The following is a 20,276-nucleotide window of genomic DNA, read 5'->3' as shown; positions in this document are numbered from 1 at the left end:
CAAGTCAAAATGTAAGCTATATTTAACATTTTCCTAGTTTCTTACAGTATAATGTTTAAACCCCTGATTTCTAGGACATGCAGTAATAATATCATACACTGTATATTTGCACAGAGGCCACACTTCTGCTACACGTCTTAGCAGCCAGCTGGAGAGTTAGCTGTCTCCTAGCAACAGTACTATTAGTGTGTGGGATGGGAACTGTTGGTATGGAACTGTACTCGAAGGGAGATTTGGACAGCTCGGATAGATTTCCCCGCTTTGAGCAAACACTGAAGCTTAACTTTCAAACAGTCGAGACAGAATGGACCTGGAAATTAAGACTTAAGTCAGTATAAAGTATAAAGTTGTGTCAATCAAGAAAGTCAAACATTTTGACAAAGATTTATGTTACTTTTAAACATAGAAAAAGGAATTATGTTTTGAAGGTTGGCTCCATGTAGTTTCCATGGCACTTCAGCTAGATCCAGAATCTTCTATGTATATACAAGAATGTTAAATAAATAGCAATTAAAAAATGTGTATTAAGAATCAAGGGACGCATCAATAGCAACATAACACAGCTAGCATCAATAGCTAAAGTCATAGTTACCACTTTTTTTTTCCTGCTACATAAAATGTAGTTTTGTTTATTTTGTAATATTTATAACCAGTGCAATACAACAAATCTGAACATCAAGAAGAATTTTGAGTTTAGCTACACTGGCTAATGTTTTATGCTACACGCTATAAGTATTTTAATTGGCATATTTATATGAAGCAGGGGAGACATTATAAGACATAACTGGGCCTCATGTGACAGCTCTGTTGTTGTGTGAGACCTCACTGGAACGATTTGTCTCGCTCCAAGATCTCAATAGTTACAATGGGCACTGATTTGTAACAACTGACTCAATGCGAGAAGACAATACTTGACATTTCATCGTGTATGCAGTGTAAGATTGATTCTCTACGTCTGACCCAAATGCTGTAGCTGGTAACGGTAGTAATGAATAGTTGAGGGCTGTATACCTGAGGTTGAGGTAGGTGAGGGCCTGCAGGTTGGCCAGGCTGGAGGACAGTGAACGCATCCCATTGTGGTACAGGCTCAGCGTCTCCAAAGAGATGAAGTGACACAGCTCGTCGGGCAGCTCGCACAGGCGGTTCTTGGACAGGTCTGTGGGGAAAAATAAACTGCAGTTAATAAAAAGGATGGTTATTCAGTTTTTAAAAGGAGACTTATTATACATAATTTTTTACCATGATTTACCTTTACTTCAGAATCTCATCGCATCTACTACACATCACGTTAAATCAGTGATCACTCATCAGGAATTGTGTAAAATGTCCTTTTACTGGCAGCAGAGACAATTACAAAAGGGAGATAAACAAAGCTGGCTTGACCCCGACTTGCTAATGTAAGCACGCAGTACTAATGGCAGAAATGTTAAGAATGTAATGGCAAAGACGATGATTTATGGACTTAAAACAGCGCAGGCATTCTAGAGGCTCAGAAGAAAGAGGACTTGGGGACAGGATTCATCAAATAACCATTTAAGCTAAATACAACTCTAGGTATGTTTGGAAACAATGTTATACATTTAACCCAGACCCACCACTTTAGAACAGTTTCACCAAAAGAGGGCTTTCCCATGGCGTATTTAATGTCTGGCTGTTTCACGAGTGCATTCACAATAGCTTTAACCACAGATCTATAATTAGCAGAAATTTTGGGGTACAAAAAAAGAAACCGCGGCGGTGACAGAATGTTGGCTGCATTCCAAAAGGTCCACTTTGGTCCAATCTGGGTGAATGTGTCTGGTAATAGCCACTTCCTGTTAATCTTTCTGCTTTCACTCTACGTAGACCGGGTTTCTCTATACCATAAGTTCAATTACCATTAATAATTTTAAATACCACCAATGTCAACAGAAACTCAACTGAAAAGTAATAATATTCCCAGAATCCTCAGTTATTCGTGGCCTCCAATGACCAGGCCTTGAAAATTCCCTTGTTCCTCTTTATCGAGCCATTATCTCCTGACCATCGAACCTCATACGCATTTTGTCCATCCTCCCCCATCCTGTCCCACACAACACAGGCCCACAACTATCTGTATCCCAGCCTCTGTAGCAGTATGGCACAAAGTAGCACAACATGTAGCACATCCGGCAGCATTGACTCTAAAAGTGCAGTGATTTTCAAACGGCCACATTAGCACCAAGCATTCCCCGACAGCGAGATGAGTCTGTCAATGGCAGACAGCCCAATGGCTCTGTATTGATCGGTGCGCTTGGAGGAGGAGACGGGAGCGCTCGCTTTGTTAACCACTTTTTTCAGATGGACTACTACCAACTGGGCTCCATTCACAAGGAAATGTACCCCCAAACCTGCCATGTTAAAGGGATTAGTTTGTGTCATCAAAGGATCGCCACCACTGCTATAGTCTAAAGAGTCAACTTTAAAAGTTCTTTACATGGAACAATGTTTTTGCGTATGTAATTGAATGAAAAAACTGAACTTAAAAAGTATGATAATAACTTATACACTACAAGAAATGTAATGGGATCAATTTGAAATCAAGAATAAAAAATGAATAGATCATATTGTTTTTTACATGTACTGCAGTTTACAGATACATGTGCACAAACTGTCGTAAAAAGGTAGTTTCTTACAAAGACAGCACCATTGTTAAATCAAAATGACAAAAATAAATAAATACCATTTCAGATTTCCATTAAAAATACACTTTATTCGTACACTTTAGCATATCGTATCTAGAAGCCTTCAGCCACCATATTTCTGCTTTTATTTGGTTGATTAGATAAACAGAAATCATTCCTTAGTTGATTACTAAAATAAATGAATCGTAAGCTGCAACCCTATGAGAGAATAAAACATAAAATGCTCTAAACTGAAAACGCATTTCTCAGTACAAAACACAGTCCTTCCTCAAAATAAATTTCAGTAATTTGATCCATCTCTTCAGACAATTCTTTTTTGCACTTTAATGAGCAGTTCTGGTCCATGTTGTTTACCGCATTGCTCTACATCTAGCCCCTGCCAACAGAAATCCATGCTCGAGTAGCAAACACCCACAAAGTAGAAAAATCTGAAAAAAATCCCCTCCTTCAGTCGGGCTAGATTAGAAAAAGAAATGACATCCTGCTGGGTTTAATAACGCAGAGAGCACATTGACTTGACTGTGGGGCTGCGAACAAAGGATTTCATTAGAAGGCCCATTTCACATGGCCTAATAAAGAGCGCGGGTTCAGACAGTGTGTGAGCTTTCTTTTCTCGTACAGTAAATATTGCTGTCCACAGCCCCATGCCTGTCCCATTGCTGGAGGGGAGCGGCCCGAACAATGGGTGGGGGGTGGAATGGGAGCATATGTGTGTCTGAGGGAGTGGGCACTGGGGGATGGAGAGGTGCTGGCTACCGCAAAAAGCTGATGGAAAACAAAGGATGGAAAAATGCCCATTCAGTAGTATAGATATTTGTGAAGGTGGCGTGGTGTCTTAAGAAGAGTGTTTGCAATAAACAGTGGATAAATTAGCATTAATTTCACAAAATACGATGCATGCTTCGGGAAAATGGCAACTAATTAAACATAAATAAACATCAGTATTCGGGTTAGAAATCATTGTCATTTTGTGCTAAGCTAACGACTAAAATAGCGTCACCTAAAATATAGTTCTACCTACACCTGAAATTGTGGCCTAGCAACAAAAATCTGGTTTAGCATGAATTATCGTGAAATATTGATCCTTCACAAGATGCATGGAGCAAAAATTCAGTTCATGGAGAAAAGGCGAGTTGCTGTGTTTATACCAACTACAAGCGCACTCATCATTTATATATAATCTGCTGCATTTATATGTCACCATGCAAAGTCCTTTCTGTCATACCAAATCAAATGCATCATGTTTGAAGCCTCTGTTCATTTTGGTCAACACAGGTGCAAAACACAATAGCGCTAACAGTCGTCCCCGGCTTTGCTACTGACGGTGCCAAATGCTGTGTTGGCTTATCTTGGAGCACAGCCAGGGCCAAAACGCCAAGGAGCATCATGGGAAAAGCATGTGCGGTGGAACGGGAGATAGTGGGCCAGTGAAACGTCCAATCTTAAAGGGGTTGCCATGGTCCAGACTGCGGGGCGCTGGCTTTAAACGGACATGGTCGAGGGCCAAGTCACAACAAAGCCTTATGGAGGAGGAGGAGGTGTGGAGATGGTTCCTGGTAGAGGCTGACTCACGCGGGCCCCTCCGTGCTCGGGATAGGGTTTCTTAATCACCCTCGGATCCAGATGGGGCAGCATGCCTCGCAGCTGGAGGCAGAGTCACTGACAGCTCTTTTAGACGAAAGGAGAAGACGGTCGTGTTCCTTCATCAGAGAACGTTCCCACTGCGCGTGTACCGAGGCAGACTGAATCAACTCTCATTTGTCAGAAGCGAGTGTCTCTCAGGAGAGGACAGAATTTGTGATCCATACATTACAAGCTTGTCTACCACATAATATCTCAGGAATTAGTGGCAAATCATAAAAATACAGGGCAGTGGAGTGATAAGAAATGCCCAGTTTGTCAGCTGTAAATATTCAGTATTTAGTCAGTGATATAGTTGGCTAGTTCCAAACATGATTGGAATGATTGGAATTGCATAGAACCCTAAAGGTCACCACTCCGTAAGGATTAATAAGTGACCATGTTGGCTTTGTTGACCCCACCTGACCCCGTGGAGTTGGCATGGCGAGTCCACAGTGAGCCTAGAAGCGTGCAGTAGTGGGGGTTGAGTGTGTGTGTGTTCCCTGATTTGGGTCAGCACCCAATTTGTGTCAAATCTGGTATGTGCTAGATGGAATTCACAAATATGCACATTACAATGCCATGTGTATCCAAGGCAAACAATGCAATGTTGTTGTTGCAGCCCTATGAAGATTGTTTTTAGTGATATATGGGTATTAAAACACCCACTGTGACTAAATTCAATGTATTAAAATCTTATCTGCTTCTGTTATTTTCAGTACAAATAGTATTTAAACATTATTCCTTCCATGTGTTGATTTTATGCCTTTCATAACAGTTTGATAAATCATTGTTGTGCTTTTTTGGCTGTTAGCCTTAGCTGCTACACCATCCCAGTTCCATTCCCAAATTATGATCTCACTCGAATACTTGGCAAAAAAAAGGATCAAAAACACTGCAACAAAACATCACAAAACTTGTTCAAAGAGTGTGTGCTCACCACCCCAGTGAGTCTCGCTTTTATTAGCACTTCTTTTCACTGTCAAACTTCTGCTACGCAGAGCGGACCGCGCTGCCGTAATGTAAACCACCTGCTGTTATCAAATCACAGACTCCACTCCAGCTAGCAGTGAAAAAATACTCAAAAACCTCCAAACCACACAGCTACAGATGTTTTGATCCCGGCTGTTTGCCATTCAAGTGCAGCTCCCGGAGATTTTAAGCCTCGACTCCAGTTTGATGTTTAGAAGTGAATTAGGAGGCAGACAGACACAGCGAGGCCTAAACGCAGTGACGGAGGATTTCAAAGGATCAGAATCACGAGGAGGATTGACATGGCAGAGTTCCAATTACAAGTCTCATCCACTTCAGACACTTACATCACTGCTGACCTTTAACCTCAACGGCAAACACACGCAACAATGAGCCAGCAAAGTAAAACTGGAGTCATATTACAAGAAAATATCATACTGCATGAAACTAAACCCGAACTTAACAATATGAATAAAGAAAACGCTTATATGTTGTGGATAAAAAGTTGAAAGAAGGTTAGAATAGAAGTATCAGAAAACTTGAAAAGTTGACAAAGTAGTAGTTATTATAACTGTGGTATCGAAGTCGATATCAAGTCAATTCCTTTGAAATGTTAGTATCATGACAAAAACACAAGAATGATTTGTGCCGTCTCTGTGATGTCAGTCTTATTTGACAAAAGGTGCAAAAGCTGTTTAAGAGCTCAGCTGAAGTCAGTGCTGGCCAGAACTGTCAGAGTCATTTAATCTAATCTGCTCAGAGTGACAAGAAGCTGCCTTATGTCACTGGACCCTCCGAGAGAAACCCCTGTCGGCACCGACGCGAAACAAAGTCGTGCAGGATCCCCACATTCATTACAAGTCCTGACAGGCGGGGAACCACAAGTGCACATCTGATGGCCGCGGGCATCATAAGACCACTAACAACTGTCAGCTTTCTGTAGGAAAAAGTTATTGGTGCGTTTATATAAGAAAGTATACAAGCATTCTTTTGAAAGGGTCTCTCGGAGGCTTTTCTTGGTTTGTGTTGAACATCTTGCCAGACACAGAGCGTATTGTCCCCCCTTGACTCGATGACCTGAAATAAACTCATGATGACTTCACGATGACAAATAGCAGTAGCCAGCTGATGTGAGGAAGGAACAGGTAGGGACAGGAACCTCAACTGCAATGAGATTGTATAATGCAATGACCGCACTGGATCAGACTTCCTGTTTGGTATTAAATATGGGAAATGGTGTCAAACAATAATACATACTTCTGCCGTAGCTTGTCGATCCACGCTCAAAAAGAAGTTTGAGTCTGATTCTGAGAAGCCTTAGCCACCTGAAGAGCAAGGGGGAAGGAGGAATAGATGAAAAGGAGAAGCGAAACAGAGGAGGGGTGGAGCGAGTGAATAAGAGTGAGATAATGGCAGTACAAAAGAGGTGAGGGAGAGGGCTGCACACAGGGACATGAACAAAGACATGTCAGGCCTCAAAGCAAGTCTGTAAAGACACTTTTCCAAGAAGTAACACACCTACTTTTTGGCTCAACACAATGTCTTGAGAGCTGGAGAGACGGCAAATAATGGACAAAAAGAAAATAACCCAAATAAAACAAGGGCCAGGATAATAAAATGGTGTTATATTGTAATCTCTGGGCTCAAGACACTGCTAGAAAAGGTTAAGATTAATAAGTACAGCATGTTACACTTTGCAGTTATATTTATTGCTTTGCTTTGAAGAACTAAACTTATGCAAAGTTTAAATAAAAACTGAATTGGAAAAATCCACAACAAATGATACATTCATCATCAGATTACCTTTTAGTTACGGTATTCATTAATCAAATAATTAATTGGAAAATGTAAGAGAATTATTACGTCATGATTAATATATATTAGTCAATATGGAAACTTGGAGAAATATTAGCCAATAACTTGCCAACATTCCACATGGGCATGCCTAATACCTTATAAAGCTTAGACTCTGGAATACAACCATATAAACACATTTACAGTCAGGTGAATGTCCTAATATGTAGAGCCAGGGTCTGTTTAGTTTATGTGTCCGTGACGCCGTAGTGAAGCTGAATGCAGCTCCAGTGATGCTCCCGTTTGTGTGCCATTCACAGCTCTTTCTGAGGCAGCGCTGGATTTAAATGCTAAACTAAGCTACAAACTCAAGAATAAAAGTTAACTTCAGCTCAGATCACATCAGAAACAAAATATGGCTTAGTTAGGCACTTTAGTTAGCATTTCACAAGCTAAGTCCAACCAAACTTAGTAAACATTACCTATATGCTCTCACAGATCTACTGTAATGTGATTATAGTTGTATCTGTGTTTATTGCTTCACACAGATGTGAATGAGCTGTGAAAACAGCAGCATTTACACATCCCGTAATAATCACCAGCACGTGTGCATATTAGTTAGCCACTCAAGCGGGTCGTTCACTTCAATAGTAGATCAGTTTATTATAAAGAGTATGCAAACATACTTTCAGTCTTTAAAATAGACTGAGATAGTAAATGTAGCCTAAATATGACCAACTTTAACTTCCAATCGCCATCACATCAATATCGGTATGGGCCCCCGAATTCCATACTGGTCGGGCCCAAGAATTTAACAGTAGTGCAGTCAAAGTGCTAAACCCAACGCTCCAACTTGACCTGGAAGTATGACATGACCGCATCAATGAAAGAACTGTGCATTTCTTCTTCTTCTTCTACATGCACGCCGTCCTTAAAGAAATCTAGAAAAGTACTCAAGCGTGCCAGTCGACCTGATGGTGCGTGGGTTTCGTTGCCAGTGACGACGCCTCTCCATGTCTGAGCGTGCGGGTGGGGCAGGATGTGGTGGTGTTGACTTGTGCTACAGTGTTAGTTTCATCACAGGCCTCACACCACAGCGCTCAGTGTGTCACCGACTGAGCGACGAGTCAAAGTACTGAACTATAGCCACATAAAGACGACTCACAAGCTGCTCAACATGTAGACCGTAAAGTCAGAGTGTGTGTGTGGCATGTGATTTACTGTGGGTCTTTAAAGCAATATAACGTAATAACATACTCAAACTGAACATTCTTCTGTGCAACTACATTATCTTGGTAATATTCCTTCACCGCAGAAATGGCAAACATGAATAAGATCCATGAGAGCATATTGAAGCCAAAGGTAAAGCAGACGTCATAACTTGGGTAATAACACTCAGCAAGTAAAATTGTGTTTCCTCTCAGCAACAAACATTGGTAATTAATAATGAAAAAGTAGTTTACAAAAGTATTTGAAAGTTAAGTGCCTTCAGGGTACACATGCTTCAGACATGTAGCTACCATCTGAGGAGAAAAGGGAGTGACGAGGCAAACCACCAGTGACTCAGCAAGAATTAAAGCAAGCTAGAACAAGTGACTATGGCGATGTGGTTTGGAGCAAATCCTAAGAAGTCACTAGGCCAACAAAAGACCATCATTTCATTAAAAATGTTTAGTATATGCTAAACCTTAAAGGGGCACTGTGTAACCTTTCCGATCTACCAATAGACATTCATACACAATTCTTCTTTGTTGCCCATCTCTTTGCTGGTCAATGCAAACGGAGTTAAGCCAACATCAAATGTTCCATCAGATACAAATGAATAGTGAAGCCAGTACTCGTATAGCCTATAACAGTCAGTTTATTCCATGATATTTATGCCATTTATCTGGTCTCCTCGCTAGTTGCAAGAGGATGTTTAGTGTAACTAGAAACTTACCAGAGGCACACCTGTTGATTTTGAGGGTTAAAAGCAGTCATTTCCCCCCAGCCCAGTTATGCCACACAACCACCACTTTGCATTGGTGGTTATGCAAGCAACGGTTTATTTTTTCAGTTAGCGCAAGATTAGGGTTAGGTGTTATAGATAGGTTGCTAAGTGATCTATAGCATGAGCATGAATGCTGCTTCAACTAATTATATGTCTATGGCTCTGCTATCTGCTTGTCTCCATGGAGATGTTATTGCAGTTAACACCAAGAACATGGGAGAGCCCTGTGTTTGGAAAAGTCCTGATGATTCTCCAGTAAGAGTCCATGAAGTATGACAATGTCTGGTTCCATCTCTGTTCTTTCACAGATTTCTCCTCGCTCTGTCACCGTGTGAGCCTTTTCTCACCTGCCGTCTGCAGGTTTCCATCGGCCCAAGTACTGTATGCAAAACCACACGCTTTCATGCAACAGGGAAGTAGTACACTCTCCACGCAGCAACAACATAGTGAGGCAAACTACGATGGTAGCATGAGTTGGAGAGGCGGAGATGCAGAGAGGCAGCATTATGTCATTATGGTCAAAGTAAGACAATAAAAGTGATTTATTTAAATTAAGTTTTAGATTACAGAGAAGAAACTCTTGTAAAATAAAATGGAACGAGATCAAATCCCAGGGAACTTCAGGACAATTACAAATAGTGCTCGTCAATAAAATTATATTAAGGAAATGATCATAAAAATATGTTGGAAATGACAAGAAGGGATGTTTTGAAAACAGAAAACTACAGTGTCCAATTAGATTTGGTGTTGTTTTGGAGGTCACACGTTCAGAACTGGCCCCTCATTTGCTTGGCCTTCAGCCAGAAAGAAGAAGTTGTTGTTAGCACTAACCATTCAGATTCTCCTTTTACAGTGATTGACAGGGTGAGTAATGACAGAAGGGGCCTTTAGAGGACACACGAACGTCTTTGCATTGAAAGTTTGATGAAGGCTAGCTCATGGAGCTATTAACATAAAGATTTATAACTTCTGTCAGAGTTTAAAAGCAAAAAATAAAGAGAAGATAGATTCGTTTGAAGCTTTCATTGGGACTAATAGTGAGATCTATTTTAAAAGAGGAGCAGTTTGAGTTCACTATGTAAGTTGCCCTAAAACATGCTCAAGTGCATCAAAAATCAACAGGGCTAAGGATTTATGACACTTGAAGCTGCCGGAGCACAGGATGAATGGATGCTGGATTACACACGATACTGACACGTACAACAAGTGAACACAGCTCTTATCTGGTGAAGGCAACACTGGTGAGAGTGGCACACGTGTTATAACAGTGTGCTGGCTCTGTGCAGTGGTAAACTAAGATCAGCCTAATGAGAAATACAAAACAACTGATGCCTTCGGTTGTCTTTAGTTGTTAGGGATCTTCTCAAAATGGGTTGAAGCTGAAAAGACGTAATTTTTTTCGTCTCTCTCTGGACCCCCTCCCCCCCTTGAAAGACAAAAGACTGGCGCGTTGATTAAACGATAGTAGCTTGATAGACCCTGCTCACCTCTAGTGAACATCTCTGAACATCCTTTGGTATGTTTATCAGTAGAAGTTATGAACTCTCCAAATAATGTCACCTGTTGCGCATGTTTGTTTACTCAATCCACATGGTCCACGGCGCGCCGTGGCCAGCGCGGGGAGCGGGGCAGGTGCCTCGCACGGGCCACGGTGCGCGCCGCGGTGGGCCGCGGTGGGAAGCGGTGGGCAGCGCACGGGCCACGGTGCGCCGTGGGCCACGGTGCGCCGTGCTCCCCCGTACGCACTCCCCGTGCTACGCGCCGCACCCGCCGCCTAATGTTGGCCTAATGCTCGTTGCTGAGAGAGTTTTTTTAGCATTTCAAAACAATTACTGCCACAACGATGTATTGAAGCTTCAAAGTTCTATCTGGACGTGTGGTTGTATCTATCAGATGATGTTGTGATGAGAGGGGAATGTTTCACTCTAATCTGTGGCACAAACATGTTTTATACATTTAAGATTGTCAGGGTAGTCAGACTTTTTTGTAGTTTTTCCTGGCCGAGAAGGAGAGTCTAAGGACAGAGGACCCTGGGACATCGTCCCTCGCCACCACAGACATTGTCTGACTCCATCGCCACCACAGACATTTCGTTGTTAAGAAATACTGGACCAAGATCAGTATATATATGTGATATGTATATATGTGATATGTATATGTGTGATATGTATATATGTATATATGTGATGTGTATATATGTATATATGTGATATGTATATATGTATGCCAGTAGTGACTCAGCAGCTTATCGGGTTGTTCTATTGCGCTTTTGTTTACATTGTTTTTTGCAATAGTAGTCCTTTCTCTATTCTCTATGGACATTTGGCCACAAGTGTTCTGTTTTGAGGTGTGATCAATAGCAGAAAATATGTACATTTCTACATGAATCAAAGCCCAGTATTAAGCAAGCTACAAGAAAAGTGCATACAAGATTACTATAGAACCTTCAATAATGAAAAAATACTGACAAATGTATAGTTTCGGTTTCAAGCAAAAGCAAGAATGGAAGAAACTGAAAAGTGGCTCACTAAAATGAACTGCATTACTGTACAACTATGAAACAGACAAAACGTTACTTGAACACATTTTCAACCAATTCTAGCAGCAAATACCTTGGAGCACTAGTATCAAGGAAACGTAACTTTTCTGTGCAAAATATGTTTACGGCAGCATGGGATTTGTGGTCTTTGAAGAAGAAGACAGAAGAAAAGTAGCTGATAGTTATGTGACAAAGCCACACAAAACTGGCATGTGTCAGTGTTCCAATAAAACAGGTCATATTACAATTGGGAGCAATATTAGGAGAAAAGTAACTCAATCCTAACACTGAGGAGGTGACTGGGCACCCACAAACAGGTCCCTCTGCACCCCTCCTTGGCCCCATGTGAGCGGACAGCCATCTGGACAGCAAACAACAGGGAGCTAAATGACCTGGCGGGTTACATAAGGGCTCATGCGCTCATTAGTTCCCATGCAGCCTAGCTAGCCACACCATTACATTATTTACACGCGCATTATAGTGTTAGATTGTGTTACTGGACAAACCCAGATCCCACAGCCATGGGACGAGAACCTGACAACAATCCACTACCTGCTGAGACTGCACCACACTAGTAAAACATTCAAACAAACTGCCGCAAAGACAATTAAGGCTGCAAATATTGATCAACTTATCGTGACTAGAAGACTATATCATAGCTGTACTTTGATAGTTTTAATAGTTATCTGGACTATACAGACTATAAAACACAAAAATGACATCATTAAATAGAAAAATAAAACGGACTTTCATGAATTATACACTTTATTTGTAATTATTCTCCATCTAGAAGCCTCTAGTCACTATATTACAACATTTGGTTGCCAATGTTGCTTGAAATACAATTTTAGCCAGATGATTTGAATTGAAATGTTAAACCAAATGTCAACATGGTTGAAATGATGTTGACATTTGGCAGTAACTCAAGTGGAAAGACACTGAACCCGCCTCGGTTTATGTACACTGGTGTGTGTGAACGGGTTGAGTTTTTCTTTACTGTAAAGCGCTTTGAGTATCTTGAAGGTAGAAAATGCTATGTGAGCAAAGTTCCTTTTCTTACCATTAAATATAAATATGATACCATTAAATATAAATATGATACAATATTATACAAATATATCTAAATATAAAAATATATTGCGCTGTTGGGCAGAAGGTAGTCATTATCCAAATTAATTGATACTGAGGTACTTTTAGGATAATTTGATAATGTCAACGGCCTGGGAAAAGTCCCAACAATGCCCGAAGACTACGGTGCCAGTTACATGTCAACAGTTTTATATGAAAAGAGTGCAGTCCTGGTGAAATGCAAACGTTCATCCACACTTCAACTCACTTTTCAACAAGGGTAACATTTCCTGGGCTAATGGATATTCCATTTGCCCAGCATCCAACACACAAGTTAGTTTTACAAAAATATTTTTACTCATTATTAGCAACATAGCAACACAGGCTAATGTTCATGCAGATTCAAAATCCTTTGTCGTACATCTCACTGCCAACAGAGGTGGGACCGTGTCAAGTTTTTGGCCTCAAGTCAGAGTCCCAAGTCCTATGCATTGGGTTTCAAGTCTTTTCAAGCCTTTAAACCAAATTACAGAAAACGACCCAGACTTTTTAAAAATTATTTTTATAAATTGTTCTACTTCTCAAATTGAGAAGTAGAGTCATGTTCCAGTTGGTTGTTGTAGCAGTAAAATAAAGACTCAAGTCTGATTCTAAGTCAAGCCATGACAAGTCCACACCTCTGCTGGTCAATGTACATTTAGATTGTGCATACTACAATGACGACCCTACAAATCTGTGTACATCTAAAACTACAGACCTTTGGAACACAACACAGGCACCAGCAATGATGCCCGGTGCCTTGTCTGCCTTAGTTAGTCAGCAGACCGGCATTATGACTAACATCTCCAGCACATGGGCCAGTTCCTTGGAAACTGCTCCATGGGGGTGTGTGCAGGATGTGCTGTGCCTAAAGACAACACAGCACTACACGGCAGAGTATAGACTAGAGCATGTACGGCTCTCAGCGTGTTTCTGCCTTTTCTCTGGTTACCTCCCCCGAGACCCTGGAGGGAATCCCCCCCTCCCCACCAGCTGCTGGGCTCCGAGAGACAAGACGGCAGCAGACAGCACACATACTGAGGCGGGCAGATAAAAATATGATCACAACAGACGCTCACATAGTACAGCTTGATGAAAACAAACACCCAACTCTAGTCAAGCAAAAGAATAGTACCAATATTGTTAGCTTTTGACCACTCATTGAACTAAAATGCAGTTAAGTTTTAAGATAAGATAAGATAAGTTTTATATATTTAAATAATAATAATGTTTAATGTATAATCATACTTCCTTCCTACACTACACACTTAATTTTTTGGACAAATGAAAATCTATAAGAGCACCTTTATTTTGTTGAATTCATGTTTAGAATGTCACAAAAGTTGTTTCTTTTGAGTAAATTCCCTATTGTGATGTCACTTCCTGTCATTTTCTACAGATTTGACGTTTCTCCACAAATACCTAATTGATTGGTGTAAAACTATCATTTAGATTTACAATAGGTACAAATACACCAAATAAAAATCAAAATGAGTCAATCTTCAAAACGTCATATTATGCACTTTAACATTACTTCTTGTGATTCCTGAAGGACTATGTAGAGTGGGTTAATCATTAAAAAATATGGTACCACATGAATAATTGTAATCAGGACAATACATGGACTCTAAAACATGCCATGAGTTGAGAAAATAGTTTGGGTTTTTTTACTCCGGCAAAGCAAGAATGTGTTTTTGATGAAAAAAACGTTTTCTCTGCAAACATTGTCCTTCAGGATGGCCTCAAGTGGCATTGCATTCACATCATCTGGGGCAAATTTAGTAAATCTTGTTTGGATTGCTAAAAGGCTTGAGAATAAAACGAATCAATTAACCGAAAGAAAAAATGCTAGATTAATAAAGAGTAAAGCAGCAATAATCTGCTGCAGTTAATCAATAAGCACAGACTTAAGTACATTCATTGTTGCCATGTATTCATATTTTCAGCTTGTATTTGGAAACATTTCTACAGTAGGTCATGTAGATTTGAAAAAGAACAACAGTATGTCCCCACTGAGCTGCCGTAGGTGTTCACATAATCGAGTAGTAACACCTGGAAGTTTAAATAAGACAAAGGGCATCGGTACAGTATCAATGTGTCTAACTTCAGTTCACATTTGAGCAACTCCCTCAGCTCCCCGTTTGTCTGAATCATCCCGAACTCTTGACTTTAAATGCGTCGCCTAAAGTGTGGGGCAATCCGGAAGTCTCCGCGAAGCCTCCGCTCGAAGCAGAAGTGCAGCTGGAGTGAACAGGCCGGCCACATCCGCAGCACAGAGGAAATCAAACCCTAACGCCCAAACATAGACGCACTGCAACGGAGTGAGAGTCAGACAGTTAATGGCAGGGAGCGGATGTAAACAGCTGACAGCGCGGCTAAGGCCGTACGCCGGGCCTCGACTGCTCAACGCCACCATTAACCCAAACACACAGTGGCATTGTAAGTGTAAATGGCACTGTGGCTAAACGGCAGGCTGGTTCACTAATATACGAGCAGCAGTTTAGAGCGAGCAGGAGGGCAATGGCTTTTTAATAGACATCTCATCAGCAGTTATTCAAGTGAGAAATCTTGATGTGTTGGTTAAAAGAAGAGGCTTTCCAGTAAGCAAGCACATTTTGAAAAACTGCCATGTGAAGTGGAAGCTGAAGGTTAGAAGATATACATTTCATAACAAATCAAGATAGCCAATTATGTTTAAGAGAGTTGGCACTTCACAGTCAAATTAATAATGCATGATAACCAAAAAAAGGAGCAAAAAGGAGCAATACTTCGATTTCAAACGGTTTGTGCAGGAATGATCCGGAACAAATCACATGGTTAAAACTCAAGAAAGTTATATAATGAGACCATGAATGAAGTCTTAAATGTTTAACAGCAACTGACACGTTGTAAAGACAAGTGGGTATACCAGTGTGTCAAAATGTAAGATTTGCAAGTCCTTGGTTTGCTTACATTTCTCAATATCCTGGCTTACGTGATCTTTTTCCATCACAATAGCAGAGCCCAGCTTCAATAACACGCTGTGCCACAGGGTCAACTGTTGGGAAAACAAAACCAACAGCTCAATGCCCAGAAAGCAGAGGTTAGGAACAACAAGCTAACAGCATGTTCTATAGTCTGGGCTGTGCACCTGCTCTAAAGCTGAACAAGGCCTTTGTCTTTTAATATTAATAATTATATACACATTGCCCTTGGCCGTAAAGTGAGGAATGGGAGCGATGCATAAACCACCGCTCACAGGGGTGTTCTCCTATGACCCCTGAGGGACTCTGGCTGAAAACCATACCTTAGAAAAATGCTGCCTCTAATGTGCTGAATATTAGATGTCCCATTTCATCACAGTAGCAGCGTTGTAAGTGCAATGTGTTGTCAGCAATGCAAGTAACAGAGCTACATCCTTATTATTATTATTTAAAGATAGCTAAAGGTATTTGTTTTCTCAGTAATAAATCTAGATGCTCCTTCAATTTTGAGGTCTAAATGTCCACTTGCTTTACCCAGATGCTATGAAAAGGACCCTCTGCTAATCTGTACTTGGTAAAAATGTATTGCTAGTCTGAAAAACCTGGCAAAAACATATTATAAAAACATGGCACACTGCAAGCGATTACGCAGAAACCGTTTCACTCCCAAGCCCACGCCTCTTCAGCTCATTCATTATTCCAGAGTCAGCGGCTGCAGTAGTGTGATGGTGCAACAGCAAATTCACATCCCAAAGGCCACCAGCACACGACCTGGACACGACTGTAATAACTGAGAATGTGCTCATAGCTCCAACCCTTTTCAATAAACTTCATATGTGGCTTATTACTACGGGGACAGTGCTGGTATAAGCTGGCTACACAAGGCAAAATTATATCAAAATTATTTCTCCATGAAGTTAAAATGTGTAGTGTAACAAAGTCAAATCTATTTTGACCCCATCACAGATATAATGCATTCACGCAGCTTTTATGGTCAAAATGAGACCTCTGTGTGCGAACTGCTTTTAATTGTAGAGCGTTTTAATCCCAGCAAAGCAGGAAGGGCACTGTTAGCATGCTAATGTTTGTTAACTTTATTGTGGTAATGGCATTATAATGAATACACAGCTCAAAATTCATTAGCAAAATAAGGAATACATTTAGACCACTACAGTTAAAAATGAATTTGTTCTGTTTTTGATGTTTTAAGACAATTTTTTTTTAACTAATGTGGGTCATGATCAATAAGTTGTGCAGATAATTTTGGGGCAAATTTTGATTTAATATATAATCAAGAAAATCCGTCTATACAATGCATTATTCTACATATTAGAGAACATATAACAAATACATAGAAGTCATTTTTAGACACTGACTGATCGCTCTAAAGTGTTACAATAAAGTCTTTCCAATGGGTCAGCCCAAAAAAGAATATTGTCCCATAAATGAGAGCCCTAATGTCAATAACTGATACAATAAAAAGTGCAAATATGGGACTGTATCCAATGTTGTCTGTATAGAACCAAGTGTATTTTGTCTATATTGGAGAAGAATATGTACCAAATACAAGGTACAACATAAAAAATACTAAACCAACAGCGTAGTGAAGGTTGAAGGTTGCTTCAGGGGACAGCACATTTATAACCCATACTGTTCAAACTCAGGATAGCTCTCCAGTCACGACAAAAGTGAGGGAGGGAAAATGCTTTAGTCGTACTTTTCCTGGAATGAGTCCATTATTACAGTAGCTTGCCTGTAATTTAGAGCCAGTGTTTACATCAAAGTCACAGTATCATTCCACATAAGCGAGCGTTAATATAAGCAGCCGTGCACTTTGATTTAATAGAAGAGGCATTCTCGGGTGAAACCACAGAACAAACATTGAAAAGACTTGGTTCTGCTCCTCTAGATGCACGTAAGATAAGATAAGATAAGATAAGATAAGATATTCCTTTATTGTCCCACATGGGGAAATTTCATTGGTGCAACGCAGGTAGATACAGAGGTAGATACAGAAGAACAGATCACTTATAGGAAGTCTGAAAAACACTTTCAGTAGAAGATCTCCTATAAATAAATAAAAACTCCCATAGACAAATAAATAAATACCATTGCATGTGATCCCGACAGTAATTGCACATGAATATGTGTCACGACAGCACATAGATTGCACATGAATTTCACAGTAATTGCACATGAATTCCAACAGCAATTGCACATACGACAGAATTGCACATCAGTATTAGGTTAGGTCAGTATTGCGACGGGATAACGTGACGATCTCCGGGTAAGACGACTGCAGTTTCATGAGTTCCTCCTTTGTGGAAACGCGGTACGGCGCCGGCCGGGGGGCGGGGCCGGAGCCGGGGGCGGGGCCGGAGCAGGGGGACTCAGCCAAAACACATCGCAACGACACGACGAAAACACTCAATCCAGCCGAATAAAGTCAAAACAAGTTCATTTAAAGTGATTCCAGTGCGTGTCCCGATCATTCGTGAAGTTCCTCTTTCATATAAACGTGTATATAAACGTGTATATAAACGTGTACCGACGACACGCCGTACTTTAGCGCGGCCGGAGGGCGCGGGGGGAGGAGGGGGCTGGTGGGCTCGCTCGGAGCTAGCTCACGTCACAACAACACAACGAAAAACGCTCAAATCCAGCCGAAAAAAGTCCAAAACAGTTGAATTAAAAAACTATTCCAGCGCGTGTCCCTATCGTACAGTAAAATAGAAAAAATGTACTAACTATATTTACAAAATATAGGAGATAAAGCACAATAAGTGTGAGAAAGAAGAGAGAGCGTTTACACCGGGCTGCCAGCTGTACCAGCGCCTTATGACGTGCAGGATTTTATGTGAATTTCCCCATCACAAAAGGTAAAGGCTAAGGGTTTTGTTTCGGAAATCCATAGTCAATGCACAATATTGGAAATGTTTGTAATATGCAATGTGGCTGTTAAGTAATTTCAATAAAACAAAATAAAAAATTACTCAAGATGAAACAGAGGCGAATTTAGACTGAAAAAGAAAATCATGAATAAAAAATAAATCAACCTTTTCAAATTCAGCCTATTGAAAGACCTTGGCGTTACTGTGATATTTTAATGTTTTGTTTTGTTTTGTTTTGTTGATACAATATTGTGTTGAATTTTAACTCAAATGTACACGCCTTAAGGCTTATCTAAATCTGCCTTTTTCCATTCAAAAACGTCTGGACCTTTGGGTTTTGCGATATGTTTTTGTTGCAATATTGATTCGTGCATCAGCTAATATTGCAATATCGATACTTTTACGATATATTGTGCAGCCCTAGTCAATAAACAATATTTTTTCCTGTCTTTGCTGCCAATTGCTGTTGAGATCTTAAACTGGGCATTCATGTAAAACACATTTGGTTGCAAGTCTCATCCTTGTAGTTGACACATTTATTGCTGCCAACTTAACCTACGCCACTCAATTAGCACACAAGCTAACCACTAAAATGCCCTATATTCCCAATAAGCTTCCAGCGCTCTCTTGTTAACCCACAGACATCACATTTTATCAGTACGCTCCTTTTCTTCACAGTCAGCGGCCCATACATCATACACATAAAGCCTGCTTGTTCTCAACGCATTTGCCCCGCGGTGCGTCGCCATCAAAAGCCAAACCAGAGCCGCTGTACCACAACACGAACGCCCCCGTCAGAAAAGGTGCGCGGCCCGCTCACAATGGCCCCGCTTTGTTCGCAGAAGGCCCTGGGAGCGACTTGGGAACATAGGGCGAGTGTGTGTCTGTGTACATGTGCGTAAACCTTTGACCTCCGGAGGGAAACTGTTCCGCTGGGGGCTGAGGTGGATGGAAGGGAGGCGGAGGGGGCTGATGTTATCATAAAGAGCCTGGCCTCGCAGCTACCCAGTGTTATCCCAGTGCAACCAGCGCATTGGTCCTCCCCATGTGCCGGCCTGCTCAAGTGTACTCTAGATAAGATGCTGGGTAAAAGGCAGTCAATAGTGTCAGGGGTGGCTAAAGCGGTGATTTGTCCATGCAAAACGTCTTCTACATGACTACAGGTTTTCAAATAGAAAGCTAGTTTTGAGGATGGCAACATGACTTCACATTTTCTGTCAAAAAGTAGTAGTAGATGATTTACTACTACTATTAATGTTGAGCCGCAAAGTAAATATCGTCAATGGCCTAGCATCTAATCCAGGCCTATTCAGGTTGCCCAAACTATTTGACCCGACACTTTTTTTCTGATTTACACATAGTTTGGCGCTAGTTTAGACCCGTTTGTACTAGTCTAGTCCTACATTTAAAATTGGTTCAGTACTGGATTGGCGGAGCAATGTTGGCAACGCCTTTTTTCATTTATCTTTCACAAAAACAAATATAGCAGTTGTTTTATCATCATTATTATAACGTATCTAGTGTTGGGGATATTGTGTGTGATCCTAAACCGTGCCAAAAGTAGTAACATGCTGTGACAAATCTGCCCCTGAGGGAAATGTTGTTGAATAGCCCTGTTCTGCACTGTAGCATGCACATTAGCATTGTGCAGACGCAACACACCATCCAATACCAACAGGAGCAGCTTTGCCATTTAAAAAGACAATCAGCACTTTTCTATTCCTATGGCAGTTACCA

At 40.8% G+C, this 20,276-nt stretch overlaps 1 protein-coding gene across 2 annotated transcripts in view; it reads right to left on the bottom strand.

Annotated features, from left to right (window-relative positions):
- The window catches only part of lrch4 (leucine-rich repeats and calponin homology (CH) domain containing 4), a 47,642-nt gene that overhangs the window by 20,751 nt on the left and 6,615 nt on the right, over nt 1-20,276 (bottom strand). For both annotated transcript variants that reach the window (XM_072459298.1, XM_072459297.1), the window contains exon 2: nt 1,012-1,156. In XM_072459298.1, coding sequence (XP_072315399.1) covers nt 1,012-1,156 — 145 coding nt within the window. The remainder of the gene's footprint in view (nt 1-1,011; nt 1,157-20,276) is intronic.

Source organism: Eucyclogobius newberryi, unplaced genomic scaffold, assembly GCF_026437365.1.
Source record: "Eucyclogobius newberryi isolate DKJ021-1_F unplaced genomic scaffold, fEucNew1.0.hap1 SCAF_22, whole genome shotgun sequence".
Lineage (NCBI taxonomy): Eukaryota > Metazoa > Chordata > Actinopteri > Gobiiformes > Gobiidae > Eucyclogobius > Eucyclogobius newberryi.
The sequence above is the reverse complement of the archived record's forward strand: the minus strand, read 5'-3'. Positions and strand labels throughout refer to the sequence as shown.